Genomic DNA, 16,102 nt, shown 5'->3' on the forward strand with positions numbered 1-16,102 from the left:
CCAGTAGGCCTACCAATGACAATTTACTGAAAATAATGTAGACCTATGGTTAAGTGGCAGGAATACGACAATTATGAATTTTGTTCAATATTAAGGCTAAGCTATTTGTTTATTTATTAAGTTAAGCTATCCTTAAATTGACCTTTAAAAAAGATGGCCTTTTACTTTGAAGGCGGGTGGTCTCTGTTTCCGGTTTTAGAATTTCTTGTTCAATTTTCATTGTACAAGTTGGATAATGGAACAAGCCAACAAATGTCATGGCACATCTTCATTCAATGCGACAATAACACATCATAGTGCTAACATCGTTTAGGCAGCATCGGCTCAGGAAAAATTAACTCACATGGGTCAACATACATTTACATTAGCGCAAGTAGGACAATGAAATTAGGAAATACCCCCTAAACTGGCATTTTCATCATACAATGTTAACAACTGCAGATGAATTATACTTAAGTTATACTAACAGTGCTTTACTTATTTGCCTTTTAGGAATTTGATTTTAGATTATTTTCAAATTTTGCAAGCTCTTCCTAAAAGTCCATGGGGTTTGAGATATAGAGACATGACAATGACGACAACCTTTTTATTTAACATTCATGTCAATAATGATGTTCTTGGTGCACAAAATTAGATGAGCTTGTTGTGTTGTTCTATCATTAACACGAGTCATAGATGGCGGGTAAGTGACTTCCTGAAACCCTAAAGCATCCAAAGTCATACAGCGCTGACCATGGGTGGTAGAGGGGTCTGCAGCGGCCACAAACAGTTAATGCCTAATGTTCTAAATTAAGCTGCATCCGTATTTTAAAAAATTGGGTTTTCTTCTCAGGTTTTTGTTCATGGTCATGCTTGTCATAGATATTTCTACAGAGGGAAAATAATGAAAGTGAGAATGAAATGACATAATTGGTCTAGCAGGTTGTGGTGTGAACCTGCACATTATATCTGTTTTGGAAGTCTTAACTCTGACTCCAGACAGGCACGCTGCCAATGTGATAATTAACTGTTAATGACTAAAATGTAATGTGAAGACTTTTGGTTACATGGATTTGTGTGTTTTGCATTTTATAAAAGACATGCAGTCTGTTGCCTCCTGCATATGATTATGAAGCAGTGTTGAATATTTTTTTGCTGTGTATTTCCAGTGCATTCACTCCAGAAAGAGTCCTGTTTGTGCTGCTGTTCCTCAGTGCAAAGCGTCTGTGTACTCTTTTACCTTAACAGGATCTAGCCAGTCATGCTTTGTTTTACAATTAGCTCCACAGGTGCCAACTGGTTGACAAATTATACCTTCCAGGGTTTGTGGTTCTGCCTGCTGTCTGAGCTGGTGACTCATCGTGTATGTGGGCACAGGGTATTCCCAACAGTTCAGGGAAAAAGAAGAGAAGAAGAAAAAAGACAAACCTTCCCCCACTTTGCAGCCTTGAGGAGATGTACAGTTCAGCTGACAGTGGGCCAGAGGGGTCAGTGGTGGTGAATAACAGGCAGTGAGAGAAAGGGAAGGGGGGAGTGGGGGGGGGGGTGAAACACAGTGTGATGACAGCAATACAGGGTGACCAGTGAGAACCAAGGGTCAGTGTTAAGCTAAATATCTGAGGCTGAACTGCAGCTGGCTCTGGATGTGGAAACTGAAAGGAGACTGGGTGGGGGACCAGATGCTGAGGCAAAGTTTCCCCTGCGCACCCACGAAACAATGACACCACAGTTACAGCCCAAAATATAAAGACCTTATTATTTATTTACCAAACCAAATACAGTAGAATAGAATGGATTGTTGCATTACTACTAATGCAGTGAGCTCAGGAAAAAGAGCAGTCATACAGTGAAGTTACTACTCTGTATGAGCGCCGTATTGTGCTGTTGCATGGCAACTGTTTCTACAGAAATCTTTGCTCAGAAACGTCCTCTTTGGTCTTCACATGACTGCAACGGCAGAAAAATGGGCCGACTGCAGGAATACAAATGGTCTCATGAAGCATTTCAGTCTGCAGAGGCTTAATTGTTTTTTTAAATTTTATTTCAACATATTTCCAGAGCAGCAGACGCCAAAAATGTAACATGAGAGTTGATGTAGTTTATTCTATTCAATTTCATATTCTTTTTAGACTGTTTTGTCCTCTAGGCCACTCAAGGAAATAGGATGTTTATCTGTGATAGAAGTGGAAGTAGTAGTAGCACCCTACTACTTCCACACAATATGTCTCCAAATGATCAGATATTAGTAATAATTTAATGCCAATCCTGAATGATATATCAAACTTTGCACAATCTATAATGCACTTTGATAAAAATATATGATATGAAGCATTCATAAAGCGGGTTTGGCTTTTTGGCTTTGAAATTTTGGGAAATACATTTATTCGCTACTCACAGAGAGTGACAAGAGAAGATCAATACCCCTATGACTGTACAGTAAATATGAGACAGGAGCATGGAGACTGTTAGGGGGGAAACAGCTAGCCTCGCTCTGTTGAAATGTAACAAAATCTGCCTTCCACTCACCTCTAAAGTTTCATAATGATCTTATTTGTTTCACTTGTACAAAAACAGTTGTGAAAAAACAAAACGTGGTCTTAAGGAGGGAATTTTGTTTTACCTTCAGACAGAGCAAGGCTAGCTGCTTTCCCCTGATTCCAGTCCTTATGCTAAGCTAAGCTAACTGTAGCTTCATGTTAATCGTACAAACTTGAGAGTGGTATTACACTTCTCATCTAACTCCCTGCAAGAATGTAAAAATGTGAAAATTTTCCTTTAAAGTTGATTTTATGATCATTTTCCCATGTGATGGTCCATCTTTATGGAAATGTTGTTGCCAGTTAATTTTTTTTAGGAAGTAAACATTGGCCTGGATTGAATGTACACCTGTTTATATTATTTATTAGAGGGTTTTTTCCAGAGGTAGCCTAGTTATAAGTAAATTTAATTGTGTTTGATTTTTGGTATTCTCTTATTAGCAAAACCAATTTTGCTCTTCCTTTGTTCAACAACAAACATGTTCTTTACATGTTAATCTGTTTTCTCTTCATCTGCATCACACAGATTCACTCAGCCGTACCAGCTAAAAAAAAGATTTATTTATACATCTAAAGCTTCTTGTCTTTACTCAGTGTTTGTTGCCATTGTCTCTTTTCCACATTGCATTGTTCTGTCTCATATCATCAGAGATATTGCTCCACCTACTAAACACACCTCCAGAGAAACCTTCAGGCCCACTCTGCAGCATGCTGTCCTCTGTTTGGACCTGTAGGTTTACATTAATAAAGCCTGCCTCTACAAAATCAATAGTGTAGGCCTATCCACAGCTCTCTTTGATAAACCTGAAATTTGTGCTCATCAGTGGGACGGTGACTAGAAGTGGCACTAATTTCTTAGAGACTTTTGCCTCACAGCTGTTTTGGTATACAGTTTGTAAGGTCTGAATGCGGGAAAGTTTCATGGTTTTGGCCACCATCCTTCCATCCATCCATCCACCCATCGTCAACTGCTTATCCTGCATACAGGGTCGCGGGAGGCTGGAGCCAATCCCAGCTGACATCGGGCGAAAGGCGGGGTACACCCTGGACAGGTCGTGTGTTGGCCACCATACCCTGATAAATCTTAAAGCTTGTTGTTGGCCTGGTAGTTGCAAATTGTTTCAATCTATTATAAAGCTTAGAATATCAGGAAAATATAACACATTAAATATTATCCTTGTGAAAAAACAACATGAATAAATTAATCTTTCATATTCTCCTCGTATTTTCCAGGAGACATGAGAAATGGGAAGATGTTTGCATATATATATATACAGCACAGTATGTAGTTACATAATGTTATCATTATTCTGCCACCAGCAGTTGGTTTCAGTTTAACATGGTGCTGCTAGTAGCAACCAGTACAGGTATAGTTTATTACAGCTGTTTTGTTATTGTTGATTTGTGATTTAGCAGCTAGAATTGAGTTTTTCTTACTGCTAATCAAGCTAGCCACAATACTAGCTGCCTGCTAATGTGTTGCTGAAGCAACATTGGTAAGTGATCTGTATTGGTATTGGGCCTTTTTAGTCTTTTCAACCACTCAAAGTGCTTTACACTGCATCACATTACATTTGTCATCAGAAACATAAATTAACTCACACACTTTCACACACCGACAGCACAGCCACTGGGAGCAATTTGGGGTTCAGTGTCTTGGCCAAGGACATGTTGACATGCAGACCGGAACCAGCGAACCTCCGGTTAGTGGACGACCACAGCTGCCCCTTACATTTTAAGTAGAGTCATATTGAACCAAGTCATACTGAACCAAGAGTGTGAAAATAAGCTGCAAGATGATGTTTGACTGAAGTTTAATCAAATTTAATGGTGTAAAATGTTTTTGAACATAGTTTAATTGTTGTGAAGAAGAAATTTGTCAGAGCAGTGTGCCTGAAGCTGGAAATGGCCAAGTTTCTTGCTCAAGGGCACTTCAGAAGGGTAGGTTAACACCTTTAGTGTGAGATACCTCACACTAAAGGGTTTAATTCCTCATTGTGACACATCCACCAATGTGTCCCTAAGCAAGACACTTAACCCCCTAGTTGCTTCAGAAGCATGCAAACTCTGATGTATACAGTATAGCAATTGTAAGTGGCTTTATATAAAAGCCTCAGGTAATTTGTGATTATAACAAGGGCTCAAACTCCACCTGGTTTATGGTTTATCGCTTTACTTGCAAAACAATGCTGCCCTCTAATGGTCTGGAAAACAAAGTGCACTTGATACTGAAAGGGGTTTTAAAAATAAAAACAGGCTGATAGTTTGAGAGTGAGTTAAGGGATTTCAGATTGTCTGTGTGGCTGCAGAACATCTTTAAATATCTGACTACAATACATGGCAATGTGGAGTGTATTTATGCATGAATTAAAATATCAATAAAGACATTTCTTAAATGTTATTATGGCTAAACATTTAAAGGTTCAGTGTGTGATATTTCTGAGGATCTATCAACAGAAATGCAATATAAGATCCATAATTATGTTTTCAGTGGTGTATGAAGACCTTATATAATAAACCATTATGTTTTTATTACCTTAGAATGAGCCATTTATATCTACATAACGGCGGGTCTCCCCTTCCATGGACCCACGTTGCATCACCATGTTTCTACAGTAGCTGCGTTTCTATATACAGTCTATGGTTTCGTCACTAAGTTCTTCTTATTCTACTTCTGGTAGAATTCAGGCAGTGCAGACACTCATCACTACGTTGAATATACATTAGAAAAAGAAGAAGTAGTAATAATATACTGCAGGGGTCTGCAAATAGGTTTTTAATCAGAGCAATATGGATGAGAATATAAGCCATAATTTTACATCGCTGAGGTATGTTGTTTGGTTAGCTCAGTTGTTAAGGTGCAGGACTCTTTCAGAGGTGTATCAAGCGGACTCTTTTAATGTAGTTCAGAGTTTTTCACAGTAAAAGCTCAGTACAATTTAAAATAGATTGCAATAAACAAGCTTTCTCTTTTTCTTTTATTTTGTAGTCAAAACCACTAAAGAGGAAGTGATTATATGAGTAACTGTTGCTGTCATGACTGAGATCTATTTTTAAGCAGAGCTATCAAAGTATTTATTTATTTATATTTTTTTGCCGCTATTCAAGCAACATAATCTGGCAGTGGGCCAGATATTATTGTTGGCGGGCAGTTTTGGCGAGGGTCCATAATCACAGAGAGAATTAATGTTTCCCTTGTCAGTGTTTGTATAAACTTTATTTAATATGTGGTTTATAATGGACTGTGGTGCAGAAACAGTGACAGTGTTTCACACTATTGGCTTACATTTTCCATGTTGTCTGTCAGTGGCAAAGTCGCAATAATATCTGGTTTTACTGAATAATTAAGTAAATATAATTTCTTAATAAATATACCTAAAGAAACCTAACTTCTTGACTGGCCACCCTCTGCTGTCTCAGAAGAGACCCCTTTTGTGCTGTGTTAAACACTGTAGTTGTCCTACCTTCTTTGAAAGGTTAGGTGGCAGTGGTAGAGTGGACAGAATGTTGCAATTCACAACCCTCACCACTAGATGCCACTAAATCTTACACACTGAAGCTTTAAAGGCATACAAAAAAGAAAAGCATAAAGACTTTGTTGAATGTGGAATTAACACAGACGCAAACAAAGGATAGAACAAAGAGAAAACAAGTCACAAGGTTTCCATCTTATGTTTTACATTCACCACAACAAAACTGCTATGGTGGTTGGTATAATATTCACTCAAAGTCTTTGTTTAAAATTAGACCTTTTATTATCTTCAACAGCTGTAGGAAAATGTAAAAATATCTTCTTCATGGAGCATATTTACATTTACAACAATCCAAAGTTACATTCATGAACGAAGTATTAGTCATTAGTCATGTCATCTGTAATTTAAACATGAACAAAACAGAAAACAATCAAGTATTTAATGCACTATCCATAAGTTTATAATATTCAATATATCAGAGAATTATCAGTGTTATGGACTTGAGTGAGAAACATTTTTAAGCATGTAAGCCTGCAAGCAGGAAGCAAAAGCAAAAATTAGGAGAGAAATAGGAAAGAGACAAACAAAAGGTAGAAAAAAAAATTTCTTCACGCTCTTTGTTTTTAATCTTTATGCAGGTGTCAATTTAATCTGTACTCTCGGTAAATGTATCGTCTTCATACAAGTCCTCCAATTCTCCATCTCTGCTCCCCTCGTTGCTGACTTTCCTGCAGGTGACAAACACTCGATCATGTTGTTGAAGGTACTAAGTGAGATTGCATATGATGTGGAGGAAAAGTGATGGAGGGAGAGGGGTTGACACTAGACTAAAAATGTCAATGTAAGAGTACAAGTCCTCCACAGCACAGCTCATCACCTTTTACCCGCATCAACCTCAAGAGGACACAAGAGAAGGACACATACCAGCCAACAACAACTGGGTGTGTCCATTTATTTTAAGGTACAGCTTGTTGCTGAGAGCTTTGTGTTGTCTTGCCTCTCTTAAATCCTCTTAAAGGTTGAACAAACAACTGATGAGCTATGCTGTGAATGAAGCGCATGAGCTCAACCAAAATGCTTTTATAAAATTTACCTCAAGGAAGGATGAGGCTGAGGTGTTGACCCCAATGAGCCCCAACAACCACTGAAAGAAGGAGATGTAATGTAAGAGGCCAGAATTTATAATCTTATTAGTTTGCAACACAGTTAATGATAAACACAGATTTTATTGTAGCAGTACTGTAGCAGTTTAAAGGTCAGACATTTAGGGGAAAAAAGTATATTTGCTTTTTTTTGCAGAGAGCTAGATAAATATGAAGCCAGTAGCCGATTAGCTTAGCTTAGCATAAAAACCGTAAACAGGCTAGCCGTCCTCAATCAAAGCATAGCCACCAACCAGCACCTCTAAAGCTCACTATTAACACATTATAGTTCATGTGAGTGTAGAAGTTTTACGGGGGTTAAAAACTAAAAAACACATTATTGTTTTGACACTTTTACACTAACATGTTAGTGAGCTTTAGAGGTGCCAACAGGTAGGCTGACTTACCTTTGGACAGAGTCAGGCTAACGTTAGCTGTTTCCCTCAAGTATATCCAGCTGCAGCCGGCAGACCTGAAGTTGAACTTCCAAATATGGTTTGTCCCAGAAGACACCGCACACAAAACGTGATGACGTGTAAGGGTTAATCTCGGCTCACGTACAGTATAGATCCTAATGTTAACCGTTTTATTCTTTAGAGGCCAACAACAAACTTTAAATACACTTCTGAGAAGTTTTGAGGCGAGAAATCAACTGTGAAGATGTCGAATATCGGCAGTCTGACGAAAATTGACGGCGAATCGAAAATGTGTTCAAACGTTTTCGGAGTTGACAAGTGCCGACCATGGTGCCGGCGGGTGTCAATTTTTATATACAGTCTATGCTGTCAATATAGCTGCAGTAACATTGGCGGAGGCTGCACAGCAACACAATGGAGGTTAGCTCTATGTGCTGGCGGCCGATGTGCGCCACTGTAGGGTTAACGTTAACCAGTTGATGCATACAATCAATAACTTTGGGCACACACCCTGTGATGGTTAGGGTTAGAGTAAGAGACTTCGGGGGGCTGTCAGGAATAGTTAGCCAGCTAGCTCCGGTTAGCTCCCCCAGGTCCAGTCCGGTCCAGTCACACAGACCACTGCAGCCAACACAGCAGACATGTACAGCAACCGCTGAACGAGTGTCAATGTTCGTAACGCTATTCTATCATTGAATTCTCAGTAATGTTGTAAAGTTTTAACCTATATCAAGATACATCTGACTCGTGATGTACAGAATATTCTTGGTTTGTGAAACTCATCATTATGCTATTATAAATACATATTTACAGTATTAATATATTATAATAATATTTTATAATTATAGCATAATGTACACTGATTGGTACGTTGACACTTATTTATCGGCTCTTTTTTTTTAACGGCTCTGCGTGGGCCGAACGGCCGAGATAAACGTCATCACGTTTTGTGCGCGGTGGCTTGTGGGACGAACCATATATGGAAGTTCAACTTTGTTTGTGTGGTTTGTCTGCGGGCTGCAGCTGGACCCTTCTCGTTTATGCTAAACTAAGCTAAAAAAAAAATCTTCTTATCTAGCTCTCAGCAAGAAAGTGAATAAGGCAATTTCCCAATGTGTCAATTAGTTTAAGCTTCCATCAGGAAATATGTAATTTTTCCTGTAATCATTTTTATTATTGTGGCCCCATATGATGATGTTTATTGTGTTGCAACATGTAGACCCAAAGTGTTCAACATTAAATATAAATATATTATGAAATAAATAGACAAAATATTTAATATTTAAGTGTCCAATGAGAATATGCAATGAGTTTTTGAAATTTAAAACATTTCATCCATCTTGTTTTAAATTATGCCAGATTTTCTTTCCAATCCTCATTTTTACAACAAATATTTTTGATTTCACAATATTTTCAATTTTCCCAACGAAATGTTTTAAGTCATCAAACTTTGTTTTGTTACAAAGTTTGTGTCTGTTAATTAAGACAAACAGAGCAGAGCAAGTTATGTGATTAGCTGCTCTAAACCAATCACATTACTAAATCTGCTCTGCACCTGCTGTAATGGGAAAACAAATCAATCAAGTTTATTTAAAGTGCAAAATCACCAAAAGACATGGTCCCAATATACTTTAAAAAATGCATTGAAATTAAATAAAATGAAAATAAAATAAAATACAGAATGCATGTAAAAAAACACATGATAAAATACAATGAGAATAAAATCAGCAAAATAAAATGCTTTAAAAAACTTTAAAATCATTTAAAGTTTGTTCAATCCTGCCCTAACTAAAAGCTTTATTAAACAGAAAAGTCTTAAGTCTAGCCTTAAAAGTGGTGATGTTGTCCGATTCCCCAACCCAAATTGGGGCCTGGCTCCATAGTAGAGGCGCTTGATAACTAAATGCTCTGGCTCCCCCTCTAACCTTAGTTACATAAGGCACCATAAGCAGCCCTGTATTTTGAAAGCGGAGTGCTCTGTTGGGGCAGTAAGCTATAAGGAGTTCTTTAAGGTATGATGGTGCCAGGCCATTTAAGGCTTGGTAGATAAGTAGAAGAATTTTAAAATCTATTCTATATTTCACAGGGAGCCAGTGCAGGAAGCTACAACTGGAGAAATATGCTCTCTGATATTGACTCTTGACAAAAAACATGCTGCTGCATTCTGGATCAGCTGGAGAGGCTTAAGAAACTTAATTGTGCTGCCTGCTAGTAAAGAATTGCAATAGTCAAGCCTGGAAGTAATAAATGCGTGGACCAGTTTTTCTGCAGTGTTTTGGGACAGGATGTTCCTGCAATAAACTCTGTTACTGTATATAGAAGCTAGATGAATAATAATAATAATGAGCTTAGTTTTAAAAATGTATTAGATTATTTAGCCATTTCATGGTTATATCACATATTTTGTCTGTGTTCATTCATGATTAAGTATTTCATTCTTGTTTATTTAATATTGAACACTTTGGGTCTCCACACAGGACAGCCTCATAAAAATCAGATCAGAGATCAGATTTAAATATAAATTCTATCCCTAAATTGAACTGTCCTTATTACTGCAGGCAGAAAAGTGTAATATTTAATCTCTGGAACACAATGCCACATCATCCCTCCAAGAAGATCAAATTAAAACATTTTGATCTTCTTCTTTAAGACAACTATAGAGCCAAACTACACCTTTCAAATTGGGAAATATTTACTTTTAATTACAGCCGCTCTCTTTAAGCCACTCTTTAATATTTAAGTGTTTTTTAAGAATTCAACGTTTACATATCATATGTGTCATTTCACTGTTTGGGAGGGTGCAGCGCTGTAGTACTGACGGTGGTGCCTGGGCATGTGAGGAGGAGGATATAGCTGCAGCTCCACATCTCTTCACATGAAGGTGTATTTAGCTGTGCCAGAGGCCCCCAACTGACAGGACTGGCTTGTTAATGGAAAACAAAAGACGTGCAGCCATTACTGCTGCCACAGGGGCTTCCATTTAGTTTATCAGGAGAGGATAAATGCATTTATCGCCCAGAGTGTGCTGCTAATTTAAGGACCAAAACTAAACAAATACAGTTTAGAAGAGCTAGCCAGTATTCAAAGATTAATGGTCTAGATATGGTATATGGTATAGATATTCAAATGTGTGAGACACACTGCACATATAAAGTATGTAAGTGACTGATCTATTTTTATTCAAGCATCTGCTCGCTGCTTTGTTTTGTTAGAGGCCTAATCGCAGAGCTGGCAGTTCGGCAGAGCGGAGCATGAAGGATTTGCTGAGCAGGCTACTTACGTAAGAAGACCTCCAGGGGCAGACATGGACCTCTCCGCCCGTCGGCCCTGACACTCAAAGGGATTACTGAAAGACCGCTTCCTCAGCATAGACTTCACCAGAATCTGAAGTGGACATCAGAGAGAGTCTGAATGAAAATACAAACCTTTTCCATATTGCCATTAACACTAAAATATACACTTGTATTTTTCTATATGATATGCCATTAAAAATTCCATTAATGTCTCTTCCTGGTAAGTTGTAAACTGTTTACTCTTCATAGTGTCAAATACTATAATACTAGGATAGGTTGTTTAATCATCTCCCCTTCACCCATCCATCCTGTCAAAACTATGCTGATACATTGCATACCTTGAGATTTGTAGATACACTGCAAATTACATTGCACTTTACATCTTTAAGACTACAGCAGGAAATGAGATTTTAAGAAAATGCCTACAAGCAACCAGCTGAAGCAGGTAAATGTGTGAAATGCAAAAACAGCAGTAGGTATTGTAATTGTGAATGGTGGGTAGTGTAAAATAGTAACCAGAGAGGGAGCGATGTGCGTCTCACCACAGTGGAAAGGCTGGGGATGAGTTTGACGCTGTTCTGCACCTCCTCCTCAGTGACCTCGACTGCCGTGCAGTGCTCCTCCTCCAGAGGAAGAGGATTAGAGCCGTTCTCTGTCACCCACGGATGGAGCTGTAATAACACACATACATATAAAAACACCACAATTGTAGGTAACACAATGTGGTAGTAAAGACATGGTCTTTTATATATTAATTAGATGTAGTCACGTTTCCAGTCACCTTCATTTCAGGGACGGTGATTCTTGTTTCAGGGTTTTTATCCAGCATACTTTCAATAAGCTCCTTCAGTTCATTGCTTATCAGTGGCCTGTGAAAAAAGTCACAGTTTAACAGATCGACATTTTTCCAGATCAACATTGTTGTGACAAGTCGAAAATGTCTGCAGTGAAAAAAGGTATGTGAGTCTGATTCATTTGGGAACAATAATGAAACAAGACTCCTCTGATGCTCATATCGACAGGCATGATATTACAGTATAACTGTCTTCCACTAACATATGATCTTATTTAATCACTCTTTTCTCTCTGATGAAAAAAAAATTAGCTAGAAGCTAATCTTTTAAGAATACTGTAATATTCACATCTACTGTAACACCTTTACTTAATCCGATTGCTACTGTTCATTTGTATCAAAAGCAAAGTCACTTGCTGTCATCTGGAGAAATTCTTTCATTACCGAAATCTTCGAAGTGTAAGGCTTGAACTGATACTGATGTTATGTTGTAGCTGTATCCAGTTATATAAAAAGCCAGAATAAATAAATGTCATTGTTTTTATCAGCTATCTGCTTATCTAAATGTTTGCTCACGTCTCTGGAAACTCCACAGGTTTGCTCTTGATCTTGCTGTGCAGAGAGACGATGTAGTCGTCATAAAAAGGGCACTGGAACAGAACAGACAAAATTAATTCATTAAAATGTTGCTGGCTTATTATTCTACATGCATTTTGCTGTGAACTTTCTTACCTTCCCAAAGACAAAACAGTACAGTGTGACTCCCATCGCCCACACGTCTAACGCCTGGGAAACAAATTGAATTCCAATAGTTTTCAGGGCCAGTCATTACTGAGAAGCTCACAGCAGATGGTTGGAAAACATTTCTTACAATTAAGCACAGACATATAAGATAAGTCACACCTAAAACATAAGTACTTCAGTGATTACATTGTCTGTTTACCAGTTTACCACCAGAACATGTTTTGTCTCACCTTTCCGCTGAAGCTCTGCTCATGTTCAGTCATCATTTCGGGGGCCATGAAGGCCGGCGTCCCCGCCGTGCTCGACAGGAGGGCGTCTGTCCCCTCGAACTCGTTGCTCACACCAAAGTCTGCGATCTTGACGTGACCGTCCTCCCCAAGTAGCAGGTTGGAGGGTTTGATGTCCCTGTGGATGATCTTGTGGTAGTGCACTGGACAATGCAGAAAATGCAAAGAAGTCATGCTGATTGTCTGCTGACAGAAATACCAGCTACCATTGCAATGTAAAGGACAAACACAATTTTCTTTTTAAACAAATTAGGAGTCCTTACTTACTACTAAGTCATTACTTTCTGTATGTTTAAGGCACCAAAGTTGCACAGAAAAAGCCTCAATGTGTAATGGGAACTTTAAAAATCAAAGGTTATAAGTATATTAAATGCTATGATTCTCCATTAAATATTTATTAAATCCTAACATACAGTACTCTATCCCCAGGACGACGTCTCTGAAGTAAAAGCGAGCCTGCTCCTCTGTGAGAGGGTCGTCTGTAGGCACCTCCATCACCGGACTGACCGACACGAGAAGAGGAGAAAGGTAGGAAAAGGTAAAGTATATTATAATTACCTAATGGGCCAATTTAAATGTGCAAACTACCACAGTTTGGGAATGTGACACATTACATAAATTAACAAAAACATACCCTTTTTCCATCAATTCGAAGGCTTGAGGACAAATTTTGATTTTAATGACTCCTCCATTTTATAATGACACATAAGTAGCTAAATTCAGTCACTGCAAAAGGGATGAATGAATCCATACCCATATGAAGGCCATCTTCAGCAGGATCATCAAGCACCTGCAAGAGGCATTAAATTCAGTCTCATATTGTGCACTGTTTCACACAAATATAAAATAAGTCCAGTTATTTAATCTACAGGAATTATCATTATAGTACTTTGATGGGTTTTTAATAACTCTACATCACCCACACAGGTGACTTCACTTATTTTGGCTGATTAGCCCTCCCCTCATGACAGTTTGGGCATGTTCAGATTATGCTTGATTGGCGTCTGTCTCCTGTTGTCCACCTGTACCCTTCATTATTCTTATTGATATAATTTGGTGACAACTTGTAATTCCCAGTAAAGCTTCACCACCAGCAATCTGAGCAGAGGCATAATTAGCTACGCTAATAATAAAAAACAGCTGTGGGGGTGTGCAAGAGCTTTAATTCATTTTCTTTTAACATCTCTTTGGTTGTATTCTTTTGCTTTTGTGCTGCATACAGACTGACACTAAACTATCACAACAATCCCATCCCCACATCCTTACACAAACATGCCAAACTCCAGCTTTCACAGCAGGTGAGTCATCTGACTGACCTCCACCAGTTTAACAACATTTGGATGGTCCAGCTTCTTCAGGATGGCAATCTCCTTGTACACTCTCTCCAGAGGCAACATGGCTTTAGGGAACGCATCCTGCTGTGAGTTTGACCCTTGAGGAGGCAGGCGGCCTGGAATAATAACACACACAGACAAAAACATATCAGCACCAGCCCCAGATGAACATTGGAAAATGTGAAAACACTAGATATTTAGATGTTGTTTGAGATGGAGATCTTCACTCACGCGGGAATCCACACAGCCTCATCAGCCTCTTCTTGGAAACAACTTTCATTGCCTAAATGAATGAGATAAAGCAGTATACAGTAAACTGACATGTAAACACTTTAATAATAAATGCGCAATTTAGGAGCTTAAACTTACATAGTACTGTTCAGAATCTTCATTATAAGCTAGTTTTACCACTCCATAAGAACCCTAGGGTGTAAAAATAAAAAAGCTTTATAGATGCATCACTTCTGTTTCACCTTGCTCATTGGATGTAGGCTACTGTAATGGTAATCACCTTTCCAATCTCTTTATTCAATTTATACTGGTTGAGCTGGACACAGTCCTGTAGAAAATAAAAATAAAATGCAATCAGTAAAGGATCTCATTAATAACATGTTGAATTAAGTCAAAATATTCAACTAATTTCTGTAGCACAAGTCTCCTCACATCGGCGCCTGTAATGGACACACGTTTGGTTTCGATGGTGGGCTGTCGGGAAATGCGGCTCCCCCTCTCCTGCAGCGACATCTTCCTGTGAGAGTTTGTGGTCCTCGGAGTAACGGACCTGTAGCCATTAGGAGGGGTCATGCGGTTTGCGGCCACGTTCATGGCTGCCACCAAGTCTGCCAGCTCGCCGTTGTCCCCCGAGTCCGGCTCTGCCCTGCAGACCGTGTCGGAGCTCATGGTGGTTAGTTCTGGTTCACGCACAGCTGAGGAGGCTCGGCAGAAGCACCAGAGGATGCATCACTGCGCTGAAAGGTGTAGAGGTGCAGAAGTGGACAGACGTGAAATCACACACACTGCCAAATTACCAAGGGCATCACAGTATGGGTTTGCAAAGACTTGAAACGCCCTTGACTGAGCTGACTGTTTTTGGGTCAAACACACGTTATTGTCGTGTGGTAATGCAAGCACTTGACATGCTTGTGGGGAAACTCCAAAATACACACTCTCAAAACTGGGACTCACCCTGAGTATCAGGTTTATTGCCAAGTCACATACAAGTAATTTGGTATTTTGATGCACAACATTAGACATAGTAAATGAAAATAGCTGTACTGTGTTTAAAATACCTTTAAAATGCAGCTAACCACATTCAAATGTTCCTTTTCGGAAAGTCAGCTTATTGCATCATGTTGATGCAGAGCTTTTTAACAGCCTCTCAACATTGTAGATGTCTAGCTCCACTGAATGCATCCACACTGAACAGTTTTCGAAAACACTGCCTTCAATTGTATTACAGAAATGTAACAGACAAATCCAGTATTTTAAAGGAGTGTGGAAATTATTTAACTTAACATTCTCAGTTCGATGGGTTAAGTTTTAACTCTCTGCAAGTGATCTTCACAACATACTGGCATGAATGGAAAGAAATTATGCTTTGTAGAGAGTCGTTTGCAGAGCAGAGTATAATGAGTTTGTAGATAATTGGTAGAAACATATTAACCACAGCTGGTAAGGCAAACGTTCTCTTAAATTCTAGTATTGACTTTCTCCTTTTGAACTTAATACTTTAATTACAGTGCAATAAATGTGCCAGCAATATAGTATAAGCTTACTCACAGATGCATTTCAGAAGTGCTTTAATCGCTTTGCCTTGAATGAATATAATAATAATAATAATAATAATAATAATAAGCTTAAGCTCCAGTCTTAATTAGAACTGCTATGTAACCTTTCTTTTTAAATAGTGGTATTAGAAGTAGTCACTTGTTGCACCCTACACAATGATATTTGTGTGAATTGTTGTGTTTTCATCAACATGTGAGACTCTTAGTGCCCAAACTGCAGCTTGAAATCTAAAAAACAGGCTGCTGTCAAGCCAGACTACAGTTTTCTTGAATTTCAGCAGATGGCACAAACTGCAGAAAAGACTTAAAGGGGCAAC

At 38.6% G+C, this 16,102-nt stretch overlaps 1 protein-coding gene across 1 annotated transcript; it reads right to left on the reverse strand.

Annotated features, from left to right (window-relative positions):
- Positions 1-6,267: 6,267 nt before the first annotated feature.
- camkk1b (calcium/calmodulin-dependent protein kinase kinase 1, alpha b) lies at positions 6,268-14,973 on the reverse strand. The gene is made up of 16 exons (XM_038693647.1): positions 14,662-14,973; positions 14,510-14,557; positions 14,368-14,421; positions 14,230-14,281; positions 13,981-14,114; positions 13,418-13,454; positions 13,299-13,320; positions 13,078-13,166; positions 12,608-12,807; positions 12,366-12,419; positions 12,210-12,283; positions 11,622-11,709; positions 11,383-11,511; positions 10,828-10,931; positions 7,083-7,133; positions 6,268-6,717 (listed from the first exon to the last, which is right to left on the reverse strand). The coding sequence occupies exons 1-16, from the start codon at positions 14,896-14,898 to the stop codon at positions 6,636-6,638; spliced, it is 1,455 nt and encodes a 484-aa protein (XP_038549575.1). The 5' UTR covers positions 14,899-14,973; the 3' UTR covers positions 6,268-6,635.
- Positions 14,974-16,102: the final 1,129 nt, after the last annotated feature.

The sequence above is a fragment of the Micropterus salmoides genome, unplaced genomic scaffold (genome assembly GCF_014851395.1).
Source record: "Micropterus salmoides isolate LMB-PRFRI ecotype aquatic unplaced genomic scaffold, ASM1485139v1 Ms_hic_scaffold_3, whole genome shotgun sequence".
In the NCBI taxonomy this organism is placed as follows: Eukaryota; Metazoa; Chordata; class Actinopteri; order Centrarchiformes; family Centrarchidae; genus Micropterus; species Micropterus salmoides.

Bases quoted from the DNA above. Each gene is read 5' to 3' on its own strand.
- camkk1b (XM_038693647.1), bottom strand. From the start codon at position 14,898: ATGAGCTCCGACACGGTCTGCAGGGCAGAGCCGGACTCGGGGGACAAC. The intron at 14,282-14,367 runs GTAAGTTTAAGC...TCATTCATTTAG, and splicing joins AAGATTCTGAACAGTACTAT to GCAATGAAAGTTGTTTCCAA. The intron at 7,134-10,827 runs GTAAGTAGCCTG...TCCTTCTTTCAG, and splicing joins GCCCCTGGAGGTCTTCTTAC to TGGTTGTTGGGGCTCATTGG.